Source organism: Eleutherodactylus coqui, chromosome 4 (assembly GCF_035609145.1).
Source record: "Eleutherodactylus coqui strain aEleCoq1 chromosome 4, aEleCoq1.hap1, whole genome shotgun sequence".
Classification (NCBI taxonomy): domain Eukaryota; kingdom Metazoa; phylum Chordata; class Amphibia; order Anura; family Eleutherodactylidae; genus Eleutherodactylus; species Eleutherodactylus coqui.
Genome location: NC_089840.1, coordinates 98,462,411 through 98,478,948, shown reverse-complemented (window position 1 = coordinate 98,478,948; position 16,538 = coordinate 98,462,411). Strand labels below are relative to the sequence as shown.

The following is a 16,538-nucleotide window of genomic DNA, read 5'->3' as shown; positions in this document are numbered from 1 at the left end:
ATAAAAGGCAAATGCTGCAAATAAAAACAGTGATATTAACCAAAATGGCCAATCACCTTACAACTTCTATGGTTAGTTTGAAAGTCAAAGCACTACTGGTACTGGTTGCTATAGAATTCGATACATTTCATCAATGTTTTTTGATAAAATTTCAAAATGGCTGTAGATTTCACAGCATGGAATCATGTTATGACTCCTGCTTTATACACTCCTGAAAATCTAGAGCATTTAGGGTATAGGACTATAAACAGTGTAGTAATTTTTTAGTAATTGCATTTTAATTTGCTTATTTTCTGAATTATCAAAATACTTATTGTATTTTAACTTAATTTTTTGTCGACACGGTTGTCTTTTATTGTTATTTTTATACACTTTGAGCCTCATAAAGTATGTTATTGGGATCAAAAGTGAGGGAATAAGGAATTCGGGGAGCTGCTTTTCCTATTCACCAAGACCCTTGTTCGAGTACTGTGCCCATGAGAAAGTATCATGTGCACACAATGTGACTATTTCCAGAAGGCTATGTGTACATGCATAGCAACCCTAAAATAATCATGCTGTGTCTGCACACTGATTTATTGAGGACACAGCACTGGAACAAGGACATGGTGAGTATTAAAACTGCTCCCTGGACTCCATTATATTTGAGACCCTATGGGGCTCGAAGGTGCAAAAAGGTTATAACCTTTAAAGTTATTGAATTGATGTTAGTGTTGGACCAATGTTTACCTAAGGGGTGGAGCAATATTTTTAAATGATTTTTTATTATTACATTATTTATGTTTTTTCCTTTTTTTCCCCACAATAATTGGGGCTATTACAACATCCTAAGTTACAGAGGAATTTAACCCTGTTACAGGTACAATTTTTACTTTTAGGGGCGTATTGGCCTAGTTAGACTAAGGCCTCGGTCACACGGGCGATTTTCCATGTGACCTGCGCCTGCACATGCGATCTGCGATCTTATAGAACCATTGCTTTGCAATGGTGTCGGACATATGAGCGCTTTTTATGCGCTCGTCCGATAAATTATAGAACAGAAATCGCAGATCGCACCTATCTGCGATTTGTGATTCCTGTTCTCTTCTCTATATGTGCTCAATGGGGCTGGCGGCAGCAGCGCCGACCCCATTGAGAACATATAGTAGACAAATCATTCTCCTCTGCCACAGCTGTTGAGAAGAATGATGTTTGCCCATTGAATTCAATGGAGCCGACAATACAGCCGGCTCCATTGAAAGCAATGGGCTGCCGGCAATCGCACTATGAATTTTCGGGAAGGGCTTAAAAATATAAGCCCTTCCCTGAAATTCATCCAGAAATGTGTAAAAAGAAAAAAATATATATACTCACCTAGTCCCGGCAGATGGACTTCAGCCGCAGCCGGCAGTTCTGCTGAGCTGCTGTGAGTAGTATGCAGCAGCCGGGGCTTTAAAATCCCCGCCTGCTGAATGAGCTGCCTCTGTTTGGTCACAGCTCTGACCAATCAGAGGCAGCTCTCACTCACCCATTCATGAATTCATGAATGGGTGAGTGAGTGCTGCCTCTGATTGGCTCAGCGCAGGGACCAATCAAGGGCAGCTCTCAGATGAATGACAGCTCCGACCCGTTTCTATTGAAACGCGGCTAGGAGCAGTTTTTTCGGGCGATTTTTCGGCCCCGGTCACGCTATTTGCGGATGCGCATCCGTCATGCGATCCGCAAATCGTGGGAAAAAAACGCCCGTGTGACCGAGGCCTCAGTGGCAATCTCATGGTACCAGCCTATTTGGGATCTTATGATCATTAAAATGACCACCAGGACACATTCACAGAGCCCTCATTGAACTTTTTCTGTCTTCCTTATTGAGCATGTTGCACCTGGCAATTGACTTCTTAGTGCCCTGGCTAGGCAGTCTAAATCTGTATGAGTTTAAAGATGCGGACTGCCTGCAATTAACTTAGGTAGGCAGTCTTTAAATGGTTACCATATGCCCATTATTTTTACATTCTCAGTATTAAAAAGTAAAATTTATGTTTTTGCATTACATTTGGTATGCATATTATTTTTGAAAATATATTGAGCTTTTTGCAGCAGCAAAGAAATTGGTGCATGGTCTCAAAGTCGTTTAAAGGATAATGCCTTTGCATGCTGTAATTACAGATCTTTAACACTGTGTGCTCTAAAGCCAATTATTTGCATTTATTGTTGAAGTACGGTATTAGTATTAGCAAAATGACAGCTCTAGGCTATATAAGCATAATTAATATAAAAGTATACAGGATCAATAAAAAGAAAGGGAACTTTAATGCTGACATTTTATGGCTAAATACCAGCAGGATGAATACAAACTGTGACTGTATACTAACCTTCATACTGCATCTTTTTTTTTCAGCAGAACATTTTAGCATTTCAACCCACATAGTGCTTTAACCTTGTACTTTTTGCATTGAATTAAAAATATAGATACGCTCAATGTTACCTTTGAGGACATTAATTTTTTTCAACTGAGGTCTGATTTAAAAACTCAAGACGTAGCTCTTTGTGTAATACAGAGTACAGACTGCTGCATTTTGAAATTATTTTGTGATGGGCTGAATAATAATACTAAAAATCCAATCAATTCTGAGTATATAATACAACATTGTGATCACTTTACTATAAAATAGGAAACCGCAAGAATACAAAACCAATATACATTATCAAAAAAGTTCGACTTTCTCCCTGATTCATATACAGAAAAGATTATTAGAGTAATCTTTTTTGTAAAATTTTGCATTCGTTTTCTTTTAAGGGAATATTGTATGGACATCGTGTTTAGGACTTCCATCTCTTAGCCAGAGGGGATAGACACTTAAAAAATTGTTCTTGCTCTGACAGACCCTGTCTAATCACATATTTTATAGTCAGCCATTCATTTGATTGGCAGTCATATGATACGTCATTCCCCATTTCATTGTCCGCTGAAGGGAAAATGAATGTCAGCCTGCAACTTTTCCTGCTAGTTACAGCTGATAAGCTACACACTGATCTCACAGCAACCTTGCATTTAAAAAGGACTTTTTTTCATGACACAGACACTTTAATAATGTGCTTTAAACTTAAACACTTGAAAATTAAAACCTGTAAATAGTGATGAGCGAGCATACTCGCTAAGGGCAATTGCTCAAGCGAGCATTGCCCTTAGCGAGTACCTGCCCGCTCGAGCGAAAAGGTTCGGCCGCCGGCAGCGGGCAGGGAGCTGCCGGGGAGAGCGGGCAGGAACGGAGGGGAGATCTCTCTCTTCCTCCCCCCCCCCTCCCCCTGCTTACTGCCGCAACTCACCTGTCACTCGCGCCGGCACCCGAACCTTTTCTCTCGGGCAGGCAGGTACTCGCTAAGGGCAATGCTCGCTCGAGCAATTGCCCTTAGCGAGTATGCTCACTCATCACTACCTGTAAATTATTTGATCCCTACTTATTACTTAATATTTTAGTTTTCATGTTCAATATACTGTAAATCTTTTCCTTAGTAAGCTGTATGTAGTGCGGTGATACAAATTGGGCTTTGAGTGCTACTACAGGCATAAATTTTGTGGCTATTTCTGCCTGGCTTTATCTATTTATTTTCTGGAGCATGTATAGTATTTAGGACTTTTTTCTTCTTTCCAATACCATATCATTCTATTCCATTTCAGACTTTCCAATTCTGATTATGTTAAGGACTTGCCCTTTATTGTCCAATTCCATTGGACTGTATATGCACTTTGGTTGTTATACTATGCAGCTATTGTTAGAAGACATATTTATCCTTGTAAGTTGCCTGTAATTACGTATTGTAGAGTAAACGGTATGTCTTTGAATTTTTTAAGTGTTTTTAATGGGTACATGTGTTTATTTTCGAAATAAAGGTTAATCATTTTGTTTTGGGTGTGCAATTACTTTTTTGGATGTGACTTCTTGTTGTTGCTTCATGGTTAAGTTCACATCCTTTTTTGCACCCCTACTTTCCTCATAATTGTGTTGTCCCTGTTATGGAAGATTATTTCAAGTGGCTCTCCTGCATGCAGTTTAGATAAAAAAATTTATATTCTCCAAAAACACTATCCAAAATTGCTTGACTCAGATGGAGCTACAGCTTCAGTTGTGCTTCATTTTCCACTTTTTCAAAATAGTTTTAAAACTGAACTCTTGACTTGGTACAGCTTGAAGTGACGTTAAGGCTGATACCCTAGTGGGCTCCTCTGGGACCAGGTCAGAGCTGTCTTCTGTCCCACAGGATGAGGAGGCTGAGTGTCCGGAATAGTTGTGTTATCATTCCCCTAAAAAATACTCCCCGGACTGAAACTCTTTTTGAGGAATTCTTCACTATACAAAAAACCAGTTCAATCTCCTCTTCCACTCTGTGGAACACCCATAAGTCCTCTATGTTTGGTCAGTTCTTACAGTCTGCTTCTCACGATAAAAGAGAATGACAATCCCTGTTAATAGACCTACAGCAATGACTATTTACCCTACCTGCTTTAAACAAAGATCTCTTCTGCCCTTCCAGAGCTACTGAAATTCCTCAACTACAAGCTAAACTACAGGAGCCTAATTCTTATAAGTTTAATCTAGCCCTTAGGATAAGTAATGTGTCATACTATTGACAGGATAATAGATCTAGTACATTACTATTATGACCATAATAACAAGCATGTGCAGTATTTGACCCCCAAGAAATTGCAGACACTCATCGCTTATTATGCCACTTTATAACTTCTCTATAAATCCATCAACCTCCTAATCCTCTCATGAAGCTTTTGAGCATTTCCTCCACAAAAATTCACGCCTGAATATTACAGAGAAACTAATATCACTGCTTTTCCAATCCTTTTCAATCTCAGAGATACTAGAACTAGAAACTATTAAATCTTTAAAAACTAACAAGTTCCCTGGCCCAGATGGCCTAACTAATGACTGTTATAAAAAATACAGCTCCATCCTAGCTCCAATCTTAGCTATCTTATTTAATGACAAGGCTGAAGGCTCTTCTTTTCCAAAATAAATGCTCACAGCTTTGATAGTAACTAGAGATGAGCGAACGTGTTCTTAACGAACACTTACGCACCCAGACACCGGCTTTAGCGAGGACTTCAGTGTCCGCGCGTAAAGATTCGGCCGGCGCCGGGGGGCGGGGAGAGGCGCGGCGGCGCGGGCGGCAGCAGCGGGGAACAGGGGGGAGCCCTCTCTCTCTCCCTCTCCCCCCCACTCCCCGCCGCACCCCCCCCGCGCTGCCACGGCGACCCCCGAACTTTTTTCGCCCGAGCACGGAATTGCTCGCAAAGTTCGGTGCTCGGGCGAAAAGGGGCGGAGCCGAACACGTTCGCTCATCTCTAATAGTAACCCTTCCTATACCAAAAAAATCGGTTTCAGGACATTTCGTCCAATCCAAATCTCGTTAATCCATAGATTTTGTTCATTGCTTTCCTTCTCCACCAGAAGATTTTCCTTGTCCAATCCACATTTTGTCCAACTGCTTTACTCATCCAATAAAACATTTCGTACATGTTTTTTCGTCTAATCCAGATTTCATCCAATTGCTTTTGTATCTATCATTTTGACACCTATGTGCCTTTGCAATCTTGGCTTGGTGAAGGAAAACAAAATGTTGCTCAAAATTTCAATAGTTAATGTTACATTTGTACATCCCTTAAATTGCTAAAAATAATTCCACAAAAGTTTTTCAAATATGCTTCCAGAATAAAGTAAACAGATGAAAATATATATGTCATCAAAAATTTGTACAGTATGTTTACTGATATTTGACACATTGCAGTTGAAAATATGAAGAAATTATGATTTTTTAAATTTTTTCTCAATTTTGCATTTTTAATAAAAATATATTGGTTTATTTATACACCTAAATAAAGTATAATACGTGGCAAAAAACAATGTCAGAATTACTTGGATATGCAAAACCTTTGCGGAGTTATTTTATGTTAAATTGACACGTCAGATTTCTAAAATTTGGCTTGGTCATTAAGGCGCAAATAGGCCTGGTCACTAAGGGGTTAAAATGCGTGGCTCAGAATCACTTTTTTATTCCAATGCTAAGTGGATAAAATCCAGGTTGGACATAGTGATGTATTGGACAAATTGAGATTGGATGAATTGTCCACCTAGACAAGTTTTTCCTTGGACAAACTTATGAAAGAACAAGAAATCTTGTGCCAACTGCCCTCAAACTGAAACATTAGCTGACAGACCTACAAATTTCAGACCATTGTCACTATTGAACTTTGATCTTAAAATCTTTGCATCTCTAATTGCCACATGATTAGCTTCTATTATCTTATCATTAATCTCTTCTATTATTTCATTATTAATTTCCTACAGCCATGAAGGATATGTGAAAGGCTGCTAGACTCTAGATGTCACTTTATAAATATTATAGCTGAAGCACAAAGGACTTGAACCGCTTCTATGCTCCTCACTCTGGAAGTGGAGAAGACATCCAACAGAGTACACTGGATTTACCTAAAAGTGCCCCTGATCAAATTTGGTTTCAAAAAACTATTTTTCAATTCTTTTCCTGAGACCTTTCTTGATTACCTCTCAGATTTACTCCTCCAATTTGATGAGATACCATATTACAAGTTCAGTGCCTTTAAATTACTCATCCTAGATCTGGAAATACCCTGGAGGACAAAAGCAAGGTTCCAGTCATCTTTACTTTTCATGTGGACAAACGAGAAAACTTCTATACTTAGACATTATCTTTACAAGTACCATATCTAAATTATATGCTGGTAATTTTGCCTAAAACTTTTACAAACAACCCAAAGGGACATTGATTTTCAGGCAAAACTAGCACTTTCTTGACTTTACCATATTGCAACTACTGAAATTATGCTTCCCAAAATTTTTCATTCGTTTAGGAACATCCCACTTCATTTCTTAACCTCATATCTAAAACAACGACAATCTTTAATTATGTACTTTATTTAACATAAGAAAACTCAGAGAATAGTGGACAAAATTCTATTTGCCCCAATCAACCAGGAAAAATCTCTCAGTATAACTAAATATAATAGAACATCCCTAATAAACCAGTACAAAGGCTGGTTGTTAAAAAAAATAATGTAAGCAATGGGTAAATATGAAAACAGAGATTCTAGGTGACAACATCTTATTCTCTCTCTTATGGTTACCTGTAAAGCTCATGCAGTAGCAGAAACTGAGAGTAATGAAGCTTATTCTATTCAAAATTTCTAAAAAAATTTAATATTTTCACAATGTTTCTTCAAATATTTAAGAATTTTTTTGCCTTTGTTAAATATGCTGAATACCCACTTCTTTCTCCTTTTGATTCCTTCATTAATGATTCTTCCATGTACAAAAATCTCAGCATATCATATTTTCATTCATATCATGGACAACAATAGGACATAGTGTCCACTATCCCCAACGCTTAGACAACACACTGACATATGTTTGAATGGGCCCTTAGTCTCCCACATTCTAAGGCCTCGGTCACACGGGCGATTTTCCGTGCGACCTGCGATCTTGGAGAACCATTGCTTTGCAATGGTATCGGACACATGAGCGCTTTGTATGCGCTCGTCCGATAAATTATAGAACAGAAATCGCAGATCGCACCTATCTGCGATCTGCGATTCCTGTTCTCTTCTCTATATGCGCTCAATGGGGCCAGCGGCAGCAGCACCGACCCCATTGAGAACATATAGTAGACAAATCATTCTCCTCTGCCACAGCTGTAACAGCTGTGGCAGAGAAGAATGATGTTTGCCCATTGAATTCAATGGAGCCGGCAATACAGCCGGCTCCATTGAAAGCAATGGGCTGCCGGCGATCGCACAATGAATTTTCGGGAAGGGCTTAAAAATATAAGCCCTTCCCTGAAATTCATCCAGAAATGTGTAAAAACAAAAAAAAAATATATACTCACCTTGTCCCGGCAGACGGAGTTCAGCCGCGGCCGGCCGGCAGTTCTCCTGAACTGCTCTGAGTAGTATTCAGCAGCCGGGGATTTAAAATATCGCCTGCTGAATGAGCTTTCTCTGATTGTTCACAGCCCTGACCAATCAGAGGCAGCTCTCACTCACCCATTCATGAATTCATGAATGGGTGAGTGAGTTCTGCCTCTGATTGGTCCCTGCGCTGAGCCAATCAGAGGCAGCACTCACTCACCCATTCATGAATTTATGAATGGGTAAGTGAGAGCTGCCTCTGATTGGTGAGGCTGTGACCAATCAGAGGCAGCTCATTCAGCAGGCGGGATTTTAAATCCCCGGCTGCTGAATACTACTCAGAGCAGTTCAGGAGAACTGCCGGCCAGCAGCGGCTGAACTCCGTCTGCCGGGACCAGGTGAGTATATATATATATTTTTTTTACACATTTCTGGATGAATTTCAGGGAAGGGCTTATATTTTTAAGCCCTTCCCGAAAATTCATCGTGAGATCGCCCGCAGCCCATTGCTTTCAATGGAGCCGGCTGTATTGCCGGCTCCATTAAATTCAATGCGCTGGACAGCTCTGGCCCGTTTCTAATGAAACGCGGCTAGGAGCAGTTTTTTCGGGCAATTTTTCGGTCCCGGTCACGCGATTTGCGGATGCGCATCCGTCATGGGATCCGCAAATCGCGGGAAAAAACGCCCGTGTGACCGAGGCCTAACAGTGACTAGATTGCCTATAACCAGAAACTGGGGAACACCAAAATTCTTCATATTTCTGAAATTACTAATGCTATACAAATCAAGAATACCATGGGGTGGCAGGTGGCTGGCAGGCTTGATATCATAGTCACATTCCATCAAATCTGGGATAAGTGACTTAACTTTCGAAACTACAACAGATAGTCACCAATGTCAACACTTTGTCCTGCTATTTTTACTACCTTCCTACTGTATAGAAAACATTGTACCCATCTCTTGTATATCGCCACTGCTAAATACAATATTTCTGGCATTCTTTTCTAAGAATATTTATATCATTTTTACTATGATAAACCAATTATTCTTCATATACCATTATCTAGATTACTAACAACAATCTGTATGTTTTATTAAAAAATGATAATAAAAACATATTTATAAAAAAGAAATTGACTGAAATTTGTCTTTTACAGCCTTATCACCTATCAAAACACCAAACAAATCACTGCAGCAATGAAGTTAAAAGAAATACTTCTTTATTAATATCCTAATTCAAAAATGCATGTCACATCAAGACCAGACATAGCAATAATAAAAACCATAGGGAAGGCAATCACAACAATCATATAAAAAAGAAAAGGTAATAATAATAAATATGCATATAATTATAATTAATCTCTGACCACTGCATAAAAGTAGACATGTATATAAGTAAAGCGCAAATCCCTTGGTAATGCACTAAGTTGAAATGTGTTTCAGGGGCATCAGCTGGAGGGTCTGTATATTGCAGAATAACTTACATCTAATATGCTGCTTTAGGCCTCAGTCACACGGGCGCATTGGCACCCGTACACAGACGCCGATGCGCCCGTGTGACTGCAGGAAGGAGAAGGACGTACCTGCAGACGGCCGTCTCTCTGCAGCGCCGGAGGAAAGAACACATGACCAGCAATGAAGCCGGTCACATGTTCTTTCCTCCAGCGCTTCAGAGAGACGGCCGTCTGCAGGTACGTCCGTCTGCTGGTGTCAGTCACACGGGCGCATCGGCGCCGGTGTACGAGTGCCGATGCGCCTGTGTGACTGAGGTCTTAGACAAATGTATATGTAGTTCCACTTGGTAGCTATTTTTTGTATACAGGCATTTGCAGTTTACTTACATTCAAGTATACTTTTCTGTAGTGGTCAGGGATTAATTATACGTATATGCATATTTATTGTTATTACATTTTCTTCTATTTATATGATTGTTGGAATTTTTATCCTTCTGGTTTTTAACGTGGTTGTGTCCAGTCTTGATGTTACATTTTTTTAAAAGTAGGATATTAATAAATATGTACTTCTTATAACTTCATTGCTATGGTGATTTTATTTGGTGTTTTTACTTTAAAATTGTTGCACTGTAGATTTGTGCATCCATTTTATTTATACAGGTGTTGCAGCATTATAAACTATGTAATTGTATAAAAACATAATAATGTTGGGGAAAATGTACCTATACTATCTAATAATTAAACAGTGAAAACCTAGACAAGCAGTCCGAAAATGTGCCAAATTTATCACAGTGTCTCATGCTGGATGATGAATATGGTGCATCTTTGAACCAGTTTTTAGTGCAGATTAAGGCCTTAGGCCTTAGTCACACGGGCGTTTTTTCCCGCGATTTGCGGATCGCATGACGGATGCACATCTGCAAATCGCGTGACCGGGCCGAAAAATCGCCCGAAAAAACTGCTCCTAGCCGCGTTTCAATAGAAACTGGCCAGAGCTGTCCAGCGCATTGAATTCAATGGAGCTGGCAATACAGCCGGCTCCATTGAAAGCAATGGGCTGCGGGCGATCTCACGATGAATTTTCGGGAAGGGCTTAAAAATATAAGCCCTTCCCGGAAATTCATCCAGAAATGTGTAAAAAGAAAAAAATATATATACTCACCTGGTCCCGGCAGACAGAGTTCAGCCGCGGCCGGCAGCAGTTCTCCTGAACTGCTCTGAGTAGTATTCAGCAGCCGGGGCTTTAAAATCCCCGCCTGCTGAATGAGCTGCCTCTGATTGGTCACAGCCTCACCAATCAGAGGCAGCTCTCACTTACCAATTCATGAATGGGTGAGTGAGTGCTGCCTCTGATTGGTGAGGCTGTGAACAATCAGAGGCAGCTACAGCTGTGGCAGAGGAGAATGATTTGTCCACTATATGTTCTCAATGGGGTCGATGCTACTGCCGCCGGGCCCATTGAGCGCATATAGAGAAGAGAACAGGAATCGCAGATCGCAGATAGGTGCGATCTGCGATTTCTGTTCTATAACTTATCGGATGAGCGCATAAAAAGCGCTCATGTGTCCGATACCATTGCAAAGCAATGGTTTTATAAAATCGCCGGACGCATGCGCATGCGCAAATCGCGCGAATAAACGCCCGTCTGACTGTGCCCTCAGCCAGAATTCTAGCTCATTTAATTTAGTAAATTTCCCTCACTGTGCCAGCTAAACTTTTATCTTTTAAAGGCAATTTGTTGCGTCCACACAACACCTTAAACTAAGTTTTGATTCTTTTAAGGGATGTGACAGGGAGCCAGGTGATGTATTTTTTTTATACTCAACCGCTTCTGTGATCCAACAGTGTCTCAATTTAAAGTTGGTGCACAGTACAAAAAATCTAACTCTTTTCAGCATCCAGTGTGCATGCTCTCCCATAGACTTGTATAGGAGAGTGCACTCACAAGTCAGATTTTTGTGCTGCACAATCTTCACCGGATGACACTGCTGGATCACAGGAGCTAGTAAGTATAAAAAATACATCACCCGGCTCCCTATCAAGCCCCCTAACAGAACCAAAACTTAGTTTATGGTGCTGTGGGGATATGACAGATTCCATTTAAATTTAACAATATTTTACTTGATCTCTGTTATATGATATTTAATTTTATCCCTAGTGAAATTGTGCAAATTAGGTGCTGCTACTCAAAAATATTTACATATAACCCTTGTTTAGCTTATCACCTGACCGAGTATTTTATTTTGTAGTGTTTTAAGTTTTCATGTGACAATTTTTGTTTTCTGTGTGTTTGATATTTTTAGTTACAAAAAACTTAAACTGCTCCTGTCTGAACGGATTGAGCATTAATTTGCAAAACTTACAGCTGCAAAAGTAGATATTCTGCATCATTTTAGCCATCATAAGCTGCCTTATCCATAAAACAATTTAAAATATCCTGACAAGTTTTGAGCAATATTTTATGATAAAGAAATGTGTCAGTATGAAGATAAATTTCATAGAAAAACCTTATTGTGTGTAATAAGAACTTGAGATGTTCAATTTGAAGTATATAAATAAAGGTTTATATATAAATATATATGTGTGTGTATATATATATATACATATATATATATATATGTGTATATATATGTGTGTGTGTGTGTGTATATATATATATGCAATACCGAATATCAGATGTGGATTAATGATATAAAGAGGTTTCTGCTCTCCAGACAGCCATCCCCCATCAGGTACATAGAGCATTGCAAGATCACCAATTTGTAAGCAGTACGGTATGGAAAAATTACATCACTCTTTGGGATGTGCTGAAAAAATCAATGTATTTATTTATTTACCACAATATGCTAAAAACATATCCTAAGTAAAAATCTCTTACACGTTTTGACTAGTGTCTTAATCATTGATTCAACTGTGATTAAGACTACAGGTCGAAACGCGCATGAGACTTCTGTGTCAAAACATTTTACTCCTACTGTGGTAAATAGAGAAATTGATTTTATTTGCACATCCTGTGGAGTACTGAAGTTTTTCCATACCCAGATGTAGATTAATAGAATAAAATAATTTCACAAAATAGATACGCTATAATATTTAACATTTATCTGTATAGTTAGCCAGCTAAGTAGCTCACTATCATTGCTTACCAATTGGCAGCAGTTCGGTATATAAATAATTGTATTTTATTTTTACTTTAGTAACTAGTGAAGCTACTGTTTGCCAATAGGGCAACATTTTTGCAAAGCTTTTAAATTCTTCAGTATTCATGGTCTTTTATGTTTGCAATTTGAAGGTATAGTGAGTAAACGATAAAAACAGAGTCATTTTTATGGCAATAAAGACCAATTACCATATAGTGAAAATATGCTGTTTTGAATTTGAATAAAATATAAGGGACATAAAGTTCCAGAATGTGTCATAAAAAAAAACAAGTCTTGACTTTACAGAATAAAGTACATAATGAAACTGAACAGGAAAAGTTAAACTTGAACATACCTTAGGCAATGGAACTACTGTAAATAATATTTCTTTTCACTTGTATATGACGATTACTATATTTAGCATTCATCTTTGTTATTTTAAAATATAGTTCTATTTTTGTTTGTACAACACTTAGTAATTAATATAATTTAATTCTACTACTACTATGAAATTCTACTACTAATAGTAATCTAGAGAATTTATTATATTTAGATACCTTTGGTATATTATATAGTTAAACATTAGAGATGAGCGAACGTACTCGGTAAGGCCGATTTCGCAATCGAGCACCGCGATTTTCTAGTACTTCACTACTCGGGTGAAAAGTACTCGGGGGCGCTGTGGGTGAGCGGGGGGTTGCAGAGGGGAGTGGGGGGGGAAAGGGAGAGAGAGAGAGCTCCCACCTGTTCCGTGCTGCTACCCCCCGCTCCACCACGCCACGCCCCGCCCCACAGTGCCCCCGAGTACTTTTCACCCGAGTAGTGAAGTACTCGAAAATCGCAGTGCTCGATTGCGAAATCGGCCTTACCGTGTACGTTCGCTCATCTCTATTAAACATATATGCAAATAAATAATCAAATGTCTTAACAAGGATAGGCTCAGTGTAAAATTTACTCTAATGTTCTAATTAAATGTTCTTTCTTTATAGGGATCCTAACAAGCCTGTCCCTCAAGATACAAAGTTCATCCATACAAAGCCAAATCGATTTGAAGAAGTTGCCTGGTCTAAATATGATCCAAAGGACCAATTATATCTCCATATCGGTCTAAAGCCAAGAGTAAGAGATCACTACAGGGCAACAAAAGTTGCATTTTGGTTAGAGCTGGTGCCACATTTACATAATCTGAATGAAATATTTCAGTATGTTTCTACAACTACAAAAGTACCTCCACCAGACATGACATCTTTTCCATATGTTACCAGACGATCTCCTGTAAAGTCAAGGGCTACTACAAAACGTCCAGCAATGACACCAGCAAATAACCCTAAAGATACACAAAAGACTGTCCTGGGGGAAACTACTATAATTGCAGAAGATAAAAGAGATTATTCAACAGAACTCAGTGTCACAATTGCTGTTGGAGCATCCCTTTTATTTCTGAATATTTTAGCATTTGCAGCTTTGTATTATAAAAAAGATAAAAGACGTCATGAAACCCACAGACGGCCAAGTCCTCAAAGGAATACGACAAATGATATAGCTCATATTCAAAATGAAGAAATTATGTCTTTGCAGATGAAACAACTGGAGCATGATCATGAGTGTGAAGCTCTCCAAGCACATGACACTCTCCGACTGACCTGTCCACCAGACTACACCCTCACTTTACGAAGATCACCTGACGATATTCCTCTCATGACTCCAAATACCATAACAATGATTCCAAACACATTAACAGGGATGCAACCACTGCATACCTTTAATACTTTTAGTGGAGGCCAAAATAGTACTAATTTACCCCATGGGCATTCCACCACACGAGTATAGCTTTGCAATGTTTTTCATCCTCTTGGAGAAAACAAAAACAAACAGAAAACTTGTGAAGAATTAGAAAAGAAGGAATTATTTTCTTACTCATTCCTTTCTTGAGGAATTGTCCTATATTCATACTGATCAGTCGAAGTGTGAATTATGTAAAATGCTGTTAAGATAAAGCTTATGAATTTATTCCTGCTAGAAGAATTTAGACAAACTTAATATTCTGAGCAATCTCCTAGAAGAAAATGGATTTTTCCCTCTTTATCATATATGATGAAAGAAGCTGCTCTGGAACAGACAAATGTTACTGCTTTGTTTTTGTTTTCTAAGTTCTCTATGTGCCATAAAGAAACAAGGGACGCTTGTTCAGACATGTTAGTATATTGAGCTTTTTATGAAGCTGTTATTCACAATGGAAATTGTATTTAAAGCAGAGGACTGACTATGCAGAGTTAAAAATGTATAGTTGTGGCAACAAAGGTAAATGCCATCATGAACTGTATTTAAAGTAAAAAAAAAAACAAAAAACATTTGTACAAATGTAAATAGCTGTGAGTTCAAAATATCTTTTATTGTTGTTTTAAGTTTGAAAAAAAAAAACCTTTTAGAAAGATTGTGCTTTTAGTTGTGACCTACGTGTATATACATTAGTCAAGAACCATCTCTATTGCCTCCAGAACAAGAAAAAATGGTTTTCTTCTTAATAACTTGTCCTCAAAGCAGAGGTATGTGATTTTATAATATAATTCATTTGTAGGAAATAATGCAAGCTCATTTGAAGATGACATTTTGGATATGTTACAAAACTCCCCTTTGAGGTTACAGATACAGTATGCATGTGCAAATTTACTGTACATTATTTTTTTTCTTTTCAGCAGTATTTTACATTTTGCTCTTGTTTTATGAATTTATGAAAGAAAAATTGGTAAATGCTCAATGATAATGAATCTAATTATAAATGCATATGAGAATGTTTGAAATTGTTGTTTCCATTAAGATCCAAATATCTCAGAGTATATTATTAGTGAAATTACAGAAAGCAAAAAGAAATCCAGAGCATACAGTTTGCTTCTGTGTATATTATTTGTAATGATAAGGAAATAATTACTGCAACATGTTTTCAGATTAATCATAACTGAGGCAATGCCTTTTGCCACTATGCCTAATGTTTGTCATATAACCTGTGGGTCAACTTTTTATTTCTCATTTTTGTTTATTTTTTTATTAATGATTATGTACTTGTTACATAAGTAATGCACATTATGGAAAGTTAAAAAGACAGACCACCAAATGATTTTCAAATAAATTCTAAACATTTTATTGGAAAGAGTTATATTTTGTTTTTTTTTCCTTCCATTTTCCTTAAATTGCTCCAACCTGTCAGTTCTGTTCCTTAGGTAGGATAGAATATACTTTTGCCAAGTAATGTATTGTATTAGGGGCTCAGGCACATAAACATATTACAAGCTCCAAGTTGTATGCAGCCATAATACACTACGAATATTCCTCTGAATTTCACAGAAAGAAATTGTGACACACTCTATTGGACTATTATTAAAATATTTTTTAGGGTAAATATTTATCCATATAAAACCATGATCCATAAACTTACCATCTGAGGGCTCAGTCACACGGGCGCATCGGCATCCGTACACCGGCGCCGATGCACCCATGTGACTGCAGGAAGGAGACGGACGTAGCTTAAGACGGCTGTCTCTCTGCAGCGCCGGAGGAAAGAACATGGGACCGGCTTCATTGCCGGTGTACGGAAGCCGATGCGCCCGTGTGATTGAGCCCTTAGGCCTTAGTCACACAGGCGTTTTTTCGCACGATTTGTGGATCGCATGACGGATGCGCATCCGCAAATCGCGTGACCGGGGCCAAAAAATCGCCCAAAAAATCTGCTCCTAGCCGCTTTTCATTAGAAACGGGCCGGAGCTGTCCAGCGCATTGAATTCAATGGAGCCGGCAATACAGCCGGCTCCATTGAAAGCAATGCGCTGCGGGCGAGCGCGGGATGAATTGTCGGGAAGGGCTTAAATATATAAGCCCTTCCCTGCAATTCATCCAGAAAAGTGTAAAAATAAAAAAAATATATATACTCACCTTGTCCCGGCAGATGGAGTTCAGCGCGGCCGGCCTGCAGTGGGTGTGAAGGGGGTGTGAGTCAGACTTGCCCCTGATTGGCTCAG

At 38.7% G+C, this 16,538-nt stretch overlaps 1 protein-coding gene across 1 annotated transcript in view; it reads left to right on the top strand.

Moving 5' to 3' along the window:
• Nucleotides 1-15,257, top strand: part of NLGN4X (neuroligin 4 X-linked) — a 183,830-nt gene extending 168,573 nt beyond the window's left edge. Inside the window, exon 5 of the mRNA XM_066599914.1 lies at nt 13,515-15,257. Within this exon, the coding sequence (XP_066456011.1) occupies nt 13,515-14,355 (841 nt within the window). The 3' untranslated portion in view covers nt 14,356-15,257. The remainder of the gene's footprint in view (nt 1-13,514) is intronic.
• The last annotated feature ends 1,281 nt before the right edge of the window (nt 15,258-16,538 follow it).